General features: G+C 35.7%; 2 protein-coding genes across 2 annotated transcripts; one reads left to right on the top strand and one right to left on the bottom strand.

Moving 5' to 3' along the window:
* Window positions 1–2,916: 2,916 nt before the first annotated feature.
* Window positions 2,917–6,013, bottom strand: cenpx (centromere protein X). Its single transcript, XM_028455960.1, has 5 exons — window positions 5,896–6,013; window positions 4,235–4,286; window positions 4,093–4,146; window positions 3,891–3,979; window positions 2,917–2,965 (listed from the first exon to the last, which is right to left on the bottom strand). The coding sequence occupies exons 1-5, from the start codon at window positions 5,932–5,934 to the stop codon at window positions 2,951–2,953; spliced, it is 249 nt and encodes an 82-aa protein (XP_028311761.1). The 5' UTR covers window positions 5,935–6,013; the 3' UTR covers window positions 2,917–2,950.
* Window positions 6,014–6,988: 975 nt separating this feature from the next.
* syngr2a (synaptogyrin 2a) lies at window positions 6,989–11,974 on the top strand. The gene is made up of 4 exons (XM_028456048.1): window positions 6,989–7,211; window positions 8,703–8,940; window positions 11,039–11,169; window positions 11,695–11,974. Exons 1-4 carry the CDS (start codon window positions 7,113–7,115, stop codon window positions 11,893–11,895), a joined length of 669 nt encoding a protein of 222 aa, XP_028311849.1. The 5' UTR covers window positions 6,989–7,112; the 3' UTR covers window positions 11,896–11,974.
* Window positions 11,975–13,983: the final 2,009 nt, after the last annotated feature.

The following is a 13,983-nucleotide window of genomic DNA, read 5'->3' on the forward strand; positions in this document are numbered from 1 at the left end:
GGCTCGGGGCCTCCCAGAATCCTGCATGTCACTCCAGTCCCGAACTGCCTTCTCTTCACACATACAGGCATAATTCCCACCAAAACACAGTCATGCACAACAACAAGTAAATGTCTTATTTTCAACCCAAGATATTTTCTTGCAGAGTCTGACCACATGGGGCATCTGAGAGGAATGTGATCAATTTGCATCCCCTGCAGCATTCCTCCATAGTTAGGCAATTCCATGCCCATGAGGGGGCCACAAGGGCCTCAGGTCTCCTCAGCACTAATGCATCACAGCCCCAGACCAAGCACAACAATCATCCAAGCACATGCATGCAGACTCCAACTGCAGGACGGTGCGATTTAACTTAGAAGAGTGCAGTTTCTTAAGCTATATATACAGTATTATAGCACACAATAATAGTGTAGGTTATTTGAAGTCTTAAACTTAAGCAGAGTCAGACAAATGAGAACATTACATACAAAAAAAAAAAAAAATTACAGAAAAATGTATGAAATGACAAAAAAATACATAAAATTAATATCAACAAAATAACAATTGAGAAATATACAAAATGACAACAAACCATACAATTATTCCAAAAAAATACAAAATAACAAGGAAGAAAAACCGAAACACTGCTTTTTGTGTTGAGGACTTTAATTTAGGCTTAAGAAGAAAAGTTTGCAGAAGAAAGGTTGATGAATGAGAGAAATTGTCCATCCATCAATTTTCCAACCCACCTGCTCCTTTTCAGGGTCACAGGGTGATAAAAATTGTATTTTAAAAAACAACCAAACTAACCATGATAAGAAACCCCACAAGTTCCTTACTTGTCCTAAAAGGTGGCTGTTTAGTTGCACTCTAAGATATTAAAAACCTTACCCCATCAATATAAATTGTACATACTTATTGCTCTGTATTTGTATAGTTCGTAAATGTTTGCACTAAAATAAGATGACTTATAGAAGTTTATGCCAACAATGAAAATCATTGCCTAAGGACAGTCTAGAAAAATTGTCTCCTTTTTTCTTCTTTGTAATTTTTGTGTCAGTGTTCACATGTTTCATATCAATCCAGCATTTAGATGCTGTTTATTCCACAAAAACACAAGAGACAGATTGTGCAATAGTGGTTTATTACACTGCTAATAAACACATTTAAATAGATTTTTGTTGTTTAAGAGTGGAAAAAGTCTCAGAGATGAGAGAAAACTTGTATAACAAGTTTGTTATTATTGTGGATTATACATGACATGATTTCTAAAAGGCATCCCCCCAAAAAACAGATTAAGGCCTATATCATTTAAAAAAAAAATGTTTATTGTCCCAGTAGCCTTCCTTGCCTTAAAGGTCCTATGTCATGCTAAATCAAATTTTTTGAGCTTTTAACCTTGTTACAATGTTAATTCTTTATCAAAAGCACCCCTAAAGTATTATTGGGCTTCCTTCCTGCATCTCTGAGCAATCCTCACTAATCCTGCTCTGAGCTGCTGCTCTGCCCTCTTCTGAAAAACAAGCAGAACTTTAGTGACATCACTAAAGTCTGATCCACCCCCTTCAGGAAGTGCCTGCTGCCGGTGTAAGTACCAAATGCAAGTATATCCAACTGCAGCCGTGAGTACAGGACAAGCAATGCCCCCTACAAACCACACAAGTAATTTTTCAATGCGCTGAGCCGTTCCATTTTTAGTGTCCGTTATACCGCCTCGTATCACCTTAGACTTGATCTGACGTGTTTGTGACACAATACGATGCAGCGGTTGGACAAAACAAATGATTTCACCTTAAATGCACTTTTTTCTGTAGTTGATAGAGTTGAGGAGGAGAAGAAGGTGACTTAGCAGCCAGTGAGTGTTTTTAGAACTGCTCAGAACTCTGAAAAACAGGCAAGTTTGGGAAAATAATCCTCAAATACTATGTTGTTGGGGTTCTTAGAGTAAATAGAGATGGGTGAAAAATAGCATAATACAGGACCTTTAATAAACTAAACATGACAATCCAAACACTTATTATTTTAATGGCAGCACTGGAAACTTACAAAGGTGCCAAATCAGAGCCCAGGTCCACCCTTGTAATCCTTTCACCTAAGTTGCTTCCAGCTGTAAGAGGGCAGCGCTTGTAAGCACAGTGAGTCACCTGAGAGCAGCACAAATAAATAGTGTGAGGTGTTGTGTATCTGAGCTGACTCCCAGTTAAGACAAACTGGTCATAAGCAGTGCTGGCGGAAAACCATCAGAGGCACTCAGGTTAGAAAAACCCATATTACCCTCTTCCCTGTAGGCCTGACTCCCCCCTCTGATGTGATGAAAGATGAGAAAGTACCTCTTGCTACTCGCCTCCTTTGTTTATTTGCCTTCAGAATTACACCCTGCTCTTCTTGGACCTTGTTCCGATGTGTTTTGTTATGTTTTCCTTCAAATAGAATATCTACACGTGTGGTCTTCTGGCCATGTTTGGCTAGAACACACACACATACTCCCATTCAACTTTCCCCCTGTGCAAGAGGTTCCCTTTGCCCTTCCCCCCACCTCTAACCAAACATCACAGGACAGCAAAAGGGAACTTCAAAGTGGCCGGAGGGGGTACTCCTTTTTTCCTGGCACTTGTCATCATCTAAGGGACTGGCTGCTGCCCTTATTACTCTAATTGCTTCCAACTGCTCCTGGAGGCTTTGATGAGGGGCGCAACGGAGCATACTGGAAGCACCTGTTGTTGCACGGAGGAGCACAGGTGGCCATTATATGGTGGTGTGCGGACAGACAGCACTGGAGATTATTTTTAATGCAAATCCAAAAATGTAAACAAAGTGAAAATCTTCAATTGAGTATGAATAAGTGAGATATTGTTTTATTTATATTAATAATATTGTTAATTTAAAAAAGAAAGAAAAAAAAAAAAAAAAAAATCAGGCCAAGCCAGTATGAGTTGACATCAGAGCAGCATTGTGGCGCCATCTTGTGGCCCTAGAAGTCAAGGAGCTGCAATAGAAAAGAAATACAACTTAATTCCACCAACTAAAAAAGCTGATAGTTATATAGCACATTGATGAATAGAGGCAAAAATAAATAGGATACATATCTCCCTTTCAAATTCCACGTTTTCCACATTAATTTTCTAAAATTCCATTTTGCTTTTTTTTTTTTTTTAAATATTAATCAAATTCTTCAGAAAACATTAGTTTTTACCTCCTGTGAAGAAACAATATTTACTAATACAAATAAATCCATAATTAAATAAAACTGTATGTCAAAAATAAAAATGTAATTTAAAATAATGAGTAAACTACAATTAAAAGGTAGATATAAGTTGTATTGCGCTGGGCAAAAAAAATCGATTTAATCGAATTTGTAGATAAAAACGATTTTTGTTTTCAAATTCGAGTTTTTAAAAAAAAATTATTTTTCACAATCACAGCAATAAAGTTGCACTTTTGACAATATATATGATCAAAATTTTTTAGGCAAAATCGCCCAGCCCAAAGTCGTACTGACGTAATTATTAATGTCATATGAAGACGTAAGAGCAGCATTAGTGTCACCCAATTTCCCCTCAGGAATCTGAGGAGGTTTATTGATTAAGTTTCTATCAACTTAATTTAAATTAACCTAATTTCAATGATCCTGATGACATCATTGCAGATCGTAAAATGATTGAACAAAAACAAATGGATGCAAAAATGCATCCGATGCACCTAATGAGCGGTCCCCGGAAACATTTCCCCATTAAAAAAAATGTTTTCTTTGCCTTAAGGTGATGGCATTTCATCCACATTCTGCCCATTTCTACGTTCAACAGAGGATTCCATTTTAATTGGTCGATTCCACGATTTCGTTAACATAGAAATTATAGGGCCCTACGTATATATTAAAAAGCTAATTTGCAGTAGTCTGTTCAGCTACACACCAGCTGAGGTAGAATCTTCTCAAAATGTTCGATATCTACTTGGTCACAGTCTTCAGATTCAGCTTGTTTTAGCGTTCGCATCGCAGCCTCTGACAGAGAGACAACAGACAGGGTCAGAGGGTGATCAGATTCATCATCACACAAAACAACAATCTTTGATCCAAAAACAACAACTACAAAAAGCCAGCAACAAACAGGTTACCTTGGACAAACACTTTGAGCATCTCTGCCATGAGCAGCACAGCATCACCACCAACTGTTAGACAGAGAACACTTTGTGTTTGAGAAATGCAGCAAGATTTGTTGGACATTGTTATATATATATATATGGGAATAGGACTTACGTTTGGTTTTATCCTCTTTGAAAAAACTGGAGAGCAGTTTGCCTACAGTTTCCTGAAACAAAAACATGAAAAAAGGTATCTTGCGGTCTATTTATTGCCATTTTGAACAATAAAATGAAAGGAACTAAAATAGCATTAATGTTAGTGTTAATGTTAGTTTTTGTTTTGGTGATATAGTAACGTATGTTTGGCACTGCCAAACATACGGGGCCGTGGGTAATTTTAATTAGGATAGCAAAAACACATTTTGTGCAATTATTTCAAGAAACTTTATTAATATGATTATTTAAACAACAATATCTGGCAAACAAATGATAAACAACTGAGCATGACAGCCTGAGCAGGAAGAACTAAATGACAATAAATTCATTCTGTGTAGAAGTGAATCAAAGATAACATCAAACCAAATAAATCAGAGTTAATTACAGGATTATTTTTGCTTCTGGTGGGACTTTTTAAATAATTTGAAAAAAAAAAAAAAGAAATATATATATATATATATATATATATATATATATATATATATTACTATCGACAAACATTTGCGCTTGCTTGTTTTTTTAGTTTAACTGATTTATTAAATATTGACATTTATTTTTGCATCCCGATACATAGGTCAGGATACGATACGATATACCCCGATATTAAAGTATAATGCGATTATTGCTATATATATACATATATATATATATACACACAGTGTATATATATATATATATGACTTAAGAAACAACTAATCTGAAATGTGTACACCTTCATAAGAACATTATGTATGAAATATATTTATTGGCATATTTTACACTCAAAACATTGGCTTTAACATGCCATGTGCCAACAACTTTTAAAAAAACATCTATATATATATATATATATTTATTATTAAAAAAAATCAATATGGATGCTTTTAGAATTTTTTTTTTTTTTTTTTTTTCACCAACCCGATTATAAAGCAATATCTGCCATTGTTCAGTTCCAGACAACAGCGATTAAATATTTTCTACCTTTGTAGATATACTGGACTCATCTATAAATTAATGCAATGCCCATACATATTGTGCACTTCAATTTTAAGGAGTTTGTTTCGAGGTGCATAAAGAACAGTACAAAGGTAGAAAAACTAAAATAAATAAATACTGATCTCCTGAGGTTCATTAATACTAGAAAACTAATGTATGAAAAATATTTAGACTTTCCTTTTTAGTTTTATTGCAACAAATACATATGCTTCTTTTCCAATATCCATATAACCAGGATATAAATAATATACTTTATATTACATACTGACACTACTAGAATGAGTTATGTCATGATAATTCTGGAAAGTAATAATGCTGAGCTCACATTATGGTAGTAAATGTTTTGTTCACAAAGATGTATTTGCACAAAAGATTTTCAGGCTTAATAAAGAAACACTGTTCGTACAAATGAGGCTGTAACTCGGTGTTAACATAAAATAATGAGGCTAATTTTAAAATATTACAATTTTCTATCATATCGGCTTATTATGAGCCTTCTGTCGATGAGAAAACCTGAAATTCGTTGTTTAGAGGGTGACTGTGGTCACTAAAGTTTAAGCAGAAAAGTGAATTAATACCTCTACTTGTCCTCAGGGGAGGAAAATTAGAAACCTCCATAGATATAAGCGACATTCATGTTCTTACCTTTTTAAAAGTGATCTCTGCGTCCATCCCTGCCGCCATTTTTTGACGCTACGTAAAGACCTTGGCGCTCTGCGATGATTGGTCAATGAAATGTGACGTAGTTGTTGCTCTTCTTCGATGCATTCAATTAATTTAATTACCGCCACCTGCTGTTGCATTCCACGTTTTTATTTTCAAGATAGATTTTCTCATTTAATGAATTTTTTATTTATTTACTGTTGCGGTTCTATGGATTTTATTGCAATAAATCAATAAATAAATAAGGTTTCACAGCTTTTAAAAAAACACTCATGGTTGGTTTAATGACATTTCAGCAAAAATCACAAAGACAATACAACTTTTAAAACGAATTCATTACACAGTTAGGACTGTAAATACATTTTAAAATAAAAATAAAAATGTGCTACTTTGTGACCTGATGGATGACTTGTTAATTTTGTTCTCAGAAAATGGCCGTTATATTTAATTAAGGAATACACACAATCCTTCCTTTGTAAGTTTACGTGATAGGTGGATCACGTGACTTAAAGTTCAATTTAGCTCATATTTATTTGTAGCTAACCAGCTAACCCTTTTATTTGAGCCCTATCCCTAACCATAACTCTATTCCTAACCCTAACCCAGGAAATACCCTAAAATGTTTATTTTTGTCAGATATGTATTTTTAAAGGTGGAATTTGCCGTGTTAAATGTGTTAAAATGAATAGATGTATATGTCAAAAGTGGGATTCGAACCCACATTAGCGGGGTTATGGCTACGTTTAAGATATCTCTAGACACTTTCATTCTATTATTTGGTGAAGCATTCATTCATTAATTACTGCTTTCAATTGTTTTTTTTGGTTTTTTTTTAAGTTATAGGGAGCCATTGCATAACAGTCAAAGAGCCACGTTAGGCTCCAGAGCCGCAGGAAGCCGCGTCTCCTTTCCTCAGTTTAAAGAAAATTCGATCTTTCTTTTATCATGGCCAACACTTAAACATTTCGGGGGGTTAAAGAAGAGTGGATAGGAAAGGATATAGGAGGGACTATTTGGACGCAGCCTTGCTTGCTACAGTGCGTGTGTCGCAGGTGTTTTCCCAGCCGTCTTTGAACGCACCGCTGAAGGGGCGGCTTTTGTAAAGTTTGCAGGAAGTTTGCGGGTCAAATCCAAGCTGGTGACAGAAAGAGTTTCCGTCTTGTCCTCAAACAGATTGACAGGCACCATTAAGTGTGAAAATGCAGAGCGGTGCCTACGGGGCCTCTCTGGCCGGTGGGGCCTTTGATATTTTGAGTTTTGTGAAGCAGCCTCAGACTATCCTTCGCCTCCTGAGCTGGGTGAGTGACTGTCTGCAGCGCACTTATGCTAGCACGGAAGTTAGCCAGCTGTCAGACTACGGTTACACGTTACCAGATGTTAGCTGTTTACACTCAGACTTTCCCTATATTAACAGGTATCAATGTGGAAATATGTTGCCAACACACGATATAAAAAGCTCATTTGATTAAACCTTTATTAAAGACTCTGAGAAGTGTAATTAAAGAATGTGGCAGCAACAGTTGACTCACGCTAAGTGTATTTAGCACGCACGTAGTGTGCAGTCACATGACTACAGTTTTTACCTTTAAATAATTCATTAAATCAACTTTTAAATTTTTTTTTAAATAGGCAACACATGCGCAAAGCCTGTCAGTTTCAGCTTCTGTTGACTGTAAAGTGAATGGAAAGATGTTTATGGTTATTATGGTTTATTTTTCTATCAGTTTTACAACTGCGTTGTATTTGCTATTGCTAACCTGTAGCTTTAACATGGCCACTATAATGAGTTCCAATTATCTTTTTTCACAAAGTGTGGAGTCTTAATGGGAATTATTTTGATTGTACTGTCAATGATAAAGCCTTGCTCAGCTCATTCATCCTAAAAAAGTCTTTTTTTTTTTTTTTTTTTTTTGAAACAAGCCAATGAAGTCCTTATTTGTGCACATCCTAGAAGGCCTTTCCCAATGTACTTAGTTAGGAAATCACTTGCAATATGATTTGCTAATCATTTAATTTTTCTTGTGTGCTTTTTTTTTTTTTAATTTGATTGAATTTTTATGGTATATACAGTACATTGTTCATGTCCGTGTTCGAAATAAAAATGAATCAAATAGATTAAAAAATACATGAGGATTTTGCCTAAATGTTCAACTGAACGGCTAACAAGATATTTCATTCTGGCAGCAGTTTGTTATTTTAGTGAACATCTGTGAATTTTTGCTACGTTTGTTCTGTGGAAGCTCTAAATCGTGTCAATGGCATTTTTATTTTATTTATTTATTTATTTATTTGTATGTACTTTTAAGGTCATGTTTTGGACTGTATGTGCAAACCGTGCAACTTGGTGACAGACAAGTTTCCCCATTGGTTATAGGGCTGAGCGATTTTGCCTAAAAAAGAAAAATGAAAGAAAACATTTTTCAATGCACTTAAAAATGATTGCAGACATCAGATATATTGTCAAAAGTGCAACTTCATTGCTGTGATTTTCCTTAAGAGTTAAAATACTTAGAACAATCCCAAAATAAAAAGTAAATGAGACTCTGTCATTCAACAATTTCAAGGTTTAAGCAAAAGTGCAACAGCAACTTCACAGTAGCTTTAATTTTCTGATTAAGAAATCAGATAATTGCATATTTTACAACATAAAACATTACAATTAAAAAACTTATATTGTGTCAACTAGAGCTGAAAACCTTTGCCTGAACCCGACGGTACCTGGCGGGCCGTGTTGTGTTCAGTCTAAACTCATTATCATTAATGAATTTCTGCATTTTTCTGTTTTTCAGTTGTTTTCCATTGTCGTTTTTGCATCCGTCACAGCAGAGGGTTACATCAACACACAGAAAGAGCCAACGAATAAGTGCGTGTTCAATGGCAATGACCAAGCGTGTGGCTACGCCGTCGGAATAGGAGTCCTGGCCTTCATGGCTTGTGTTGCCTTCATCATACTGGATGCCTACTTTCCACAAATCAGCAATGCCAAAGACAGGAAGTACATTGTCATTGGAGATTTGGTGTTTTCAGGTGAGAGTCCATGTGGTTTAAACTCATTATAAATACAGTGATGGCCAGTGTTTGAGGTTAAAAAAAAAGGGAAAATTATTAATGACAATACACTCCCCTGTTGACTTCAGTTCATGCAGAATAGAATGTTATGGAATCACTACTTATACAGTGACTGTTGTTTCTAATGTTTATGACTTGATGTCAGAGTTATTGAAAGCATCACCATAAACAGTCATATGAGATGCCCTGGATAAGAGGGTATAAAACCTACCAAGAGGAGCTATTGTTTCACTTAAAACCACTAGATTTTAAAAGTTGTTGCATTGAGTTATAAACACCATTACATACGTTTGTTCACACCAGCTTGCTTTTAACATTTTATTAGTGATTTGTTAAAGAAAATAAGCACTTAAAGTTTACCTCTACAACCCCACCAGACCCGCCCGCAGGGGCAGCTCCATTCTTTGTGACTCTCACGGGTTAAAATGTTGTGAAGAATGAATGAAATCACACATTCTATATCTCTCCATAAACTCACCAAACTTGATTCAGTTGATGTTCATACATTAGTTCAATTATTTCTGTCTTTGTAGCCTTCCCTATGGAGAATTGGCTTTATATTTGATGTAAGCCTCTGTTTATTTTTTTTTGTTTTTTATTAGGCGGGCTACAGATTGCTGTATTTAAAAATGATTTATTGTCACTCAGTAACACATATTTCCAAAATTTCACATTGCCTGTAACCCTTAAGGGTCTTACTTCAATCTGGAAAAAAAATTAGCCATGTTGGTCATGTAGAAGCTGTAGATGTTATTAGTATGTGATTTTCAGAGAAAAGAGACTGGTGGTTTGATCTTATTGAAGAGTCTAAATAATTTATCATTATTATTATTTTTTTTTATGTTAAGGAGAGGATGATTTTTGTATGAACACCTTTAGTCACAAAATCTAAATCAAAGAAAGATGATTCAGATTGTACTCTGAGAAGTCAGAGTAAGTCGATCTTTGAAAGAGCTCTAAACCTGCTTAAAACTATATCATAATAATAAGTAATTTATTTAAAAGTGCCTTTCTGGCCACCCAAGGACACTTTACAATAAAAACAGAACAATAAAAACAGTGCAATACATTATTTAAAAAAAATCTATTATCCAAAGCTTAATGGCTTGGAAAGACGAAGCTCGTCCATTCTTTTATTTCCATTAAACGTAACTATTGTAGTTGTCTGCTCACATGACTTCAAAAAAACAACAAGTTACAGCTCATTCAGGAGTGCTGCAACTCTGGTTTTAACAATAACAAAGCAGTGGGTGCTTCTGGTTCCCAGCCATGCACAGACTAGGCTTCAACATTCTAACGCTGCTTTTGGTCCTGAATTTATTGATTAGTGGTGGAACATTATTTTATGACATTAAAACCTCATAAGATGTCTCTTGGTATGGAGGACGAGGAGTGCCACAATTGAATAAATAAATACACCATTCAATAATGATTTACAATAAAAGTGTCAATTATTAATTAATTGAGAAATTGATCAAATTAACTACAATGTCTTTAGTTAATGTTTATTCGTTAACCTAACATGAACTAGGTTAATTGTGTTGCCAGAACGTAACACCGGAACGCTGCAGCGGTGTGTTAGCTGAAGTGGTGACCATTTTAACTGGTGATTGGAACTAGAAGTTATGGATAAGATGGGTTTTTACATGTTTTCTATGTGTGTTATTTGACAGCTTGTAATTTACACTAGAATAATTTGTGGAAAAAAACCTGAAAAGTCACTGCGGATGAATTGGAAGAGAATTAAGCAGCATTGATCTAAGATGCAACACTGTGAGAGATATCACCGGTGAACAGGTTTAATACATTTCAACAACTTAATAATGTATAAATACTTATTTGCAGTAAAACAAAGACATACATTTAAAGTCATATTTTATTTATTCCGTTATTTATTTATTATTTTACGAGTGCGTCCTGCTTGACATTAAATTGCGCTGTATGTTGCCCTGAGTTTGCACATAGCCTTTTCCTTGTGTATTAAATGCCCTTTGGAGAGAGAAAAAGGCTGCCTAGCCCTTTAAATCTTTTGCTCTCTCTTTTGACAATCAAACAGCGGTTTGGACCTTCCTGTGGTTCATCTGTTTCTGTGTCCTCACCAACCAGTGGTCTCTCAGCCAAGATGTACATTCTGCTGACGCGGCCAGGGCCGTCATAGCCTTCTCCTTTTTCTCCATCTTCACTTGGGTAAGCCTTTCATCAGGGTTGGGGTTGATTGTAATCGCGTAATTGATAATTAGTTACAATTATGGTGTAATCATATATGGAATTGGAATTTAAAATATTTGTTGCAGTCATAATCGTAATTAAATTGTAATTGAATTTAGATAATTGACTTTCTAATTGCAATTGCCATAAAAAGTCTATAAAAAAATGTCAATTATAATTTCATTCAAAACTGGGGAACCATGTTACGTTGCTACATATATGTTAACAATTATTAAAATATGTTTCATATCAAGCTTTGCCACATTTTACCATTTAAACATTTTTTTAAATATAGTATTGTAATTGACTTTCTGAGGACAAAAATAATGCGGGTCACTGTAATCCTAATTTAATTGTAATTGAATATGGGTAATTGAAATTCTCCCCTCAAAGAACAACAAGAGACTTACAATGTTTATTTTGATAGATAGGAGACAGCAAATCCAGTCCTATGTCCCAGTACAGAGTCCATTTTCTATTTGACTCTTCATCTTCTGTCCTCAGGGTCTTTTGTGCCACTTTGCCTATGGAAGGTATCGTCAAGGAGTGACTGACTTTGACCAGGGGTACGCAGACCCTGCCAACGACTTCAGCACTCCGTACCCGCCTGCACCGTACCCCTCTGATGCCCCCACAGGCTACCAGCAATCGCCCTTCTCCAACAGCCAAGAGCAGCCCGGAGAGTATCAGCCTCCATCCTACTAAAAGACTGAGATTCAAATCCACAAACCAAACGGGAATGTTTTTTTTCTTTTTAAATAAAGACACGTGCCATTGTCTTCAACGCAATCCGTTCACTGCACTCCATCTTTGTTCGTGCAGACATGTTTGCATATTTCGGGTGCCAATGAAGAGTTTTTATTTGCCGTGGGAATGTATATGTTAGGCTGACGTTTGCTGTGTTATTCTAGATTCCACACACTAGTTGGATTGTTTTATTTGTGTTGACAGGCGGTTGTCTTTCTAAATTAGGTAACACTGGGAACTTTATTACCTTCATACCAAAATATATGCCATTGTCCCCTTTAGTTCCTGCTGGAACCCTTTGAAGGTCGTTATTAGTGCTACATAAACAAACCCAATACATTTCATTTTTTAAATTTAGGTTAGGGGATTTACTTAATTTCCTTCTATTGTTTAAAGGTCCTGTATTATGCTATTTTACACCCATCTCCATTTGTTTTAAGAACCCCAGAAACATAGTATTTTAAGTTTATTTTCCCAAATATGCCTGTTTTCCAGAGTTTTAGCCTCTGAAAAGTGAATTTATGAGCAGTTCTAAAAACAGGCACTTTTGGGGCCTACTTATTTCTATTAATGAGTAGGCGTGTCTGTAGACGCAGACTTCATGCCTCGCTCTTGCGAGGCAGATCAGTGATCACCAAAGCGATTTTCTTTTTGCTATCCAAAAAAACTGCACATTACAGTAAAACACATGGATATTTAAGCGTCTATTGTGATTGTGAGTCTGTCTCAGTGCTTCAGGCTGTGTTTACCACAGCAGGAGCAACGTAGTAATTCAGCTGCTTCAAACACGGTCTCCTGTCACGTTCTTCTCCTCCTTATCTCTATTAACTACAGGAAAAGTGAAATTAAGGTGATAATCATTTGTTTTGTCCAATGATTCGCATTGTATCACAAACACGTCAGATCAAGTCAAAGGTGATTTGAGGCAATATAACGGATACTAAAAATGGAACGGATCAGCGCATTGAAAAATTGCTTGCGTGGGCGTTGTTTGTAGGGGGTGTTGCTTGTACTGTAGCAGCGGCTGCAATTGGATGTACTTGCATTTGGTACTGCACCGGCAGCAGGCACTTCCTGGGGGCAGTTCAAACATAAGTGACATCACTAAAGTTTTTCCGCTCGTATTTCAGAAGAGGGCGGAGCAGCAGCTCAGAGCAGGATTAGAGAGGATTGCTCAGAGATGCAGGAAGGAAGCCCAGTAATACTTCGGGATTGTTTTTTGATGAAGAATTAACATTGTAACAAGGTTAAAAGCTCAAAGAAGTTGATTTAGCATGACATAGGACCTTTAACATATGTTCGCTTAAAGTTATTTAAAAAATAAAAATTTTAGGCAACTATACAGCAAAAGTAAACCCTGATCTTTCAATGTACAAGCCCATAACTTTATCAGTGAATGGCGTTAAATTATCTTTGCATTGAAACTACTGCTTTTCTTTCCCCCTCTGTTTTCCATTTAACTCACCACTGAAATTGCTGTTGTGCACTGAATACTAGAGCAAATTTCCTTCAAGCTGTTGTAAAAGCAGTTTGTGCTATAAAGTTAATTCATGTTTGCATTATGCAAACATTTAAATATAGGATATTTTACTATAATTTATAATACCAGTAGAGTAGACTGCATATGTTTTTCAAGAATTCTGTAATACTTGATAGTAAAGTGTGGTGGTATATTTATTCTTCTTCAAAAGATGACAATCAAATCTTTGCTGTTGATTTATTTCCCTCTGTTTTACATTATGGCTTCATGTGTTGTTCCGTTAATATCTTTCACCGTGCCTTCTAACAGACAAGCTTTTTGACTAATAAAAGCGATTGTGCTTTATGAACCTATGGCTAAGCCTGTAATATATAACATCTTCCTATATCCTTTGTGCAGTTCCTGTCTGCTCCCTTGACAAATATTTGAATTGTGAGTGTGTTGGAATATGCGTGAACAATGGGATACAGACAGACCAGTGTTTCCTGTCTTTACTTTTACCGTTTAATTAAAACTTGATTGCATTTGAAAAGAGATCACTTTTTACACTTTGTATCCAGGTTAAT

The sequence above is a fragment of the Gouania willdenowi genome, chromosome 8, assembly GCF_900634775.1.
Source record: "Gouania willdenowi chromosome 8, fGouWil2.1, whole genome shotgun sequence".
Classification (NCBI taxonomy): Eukaryota; Metazoa; Chordata; class Actinopteri; order Blenniiformes; family Gobiesocidae; genus Gouania; species Gouania willdenowi.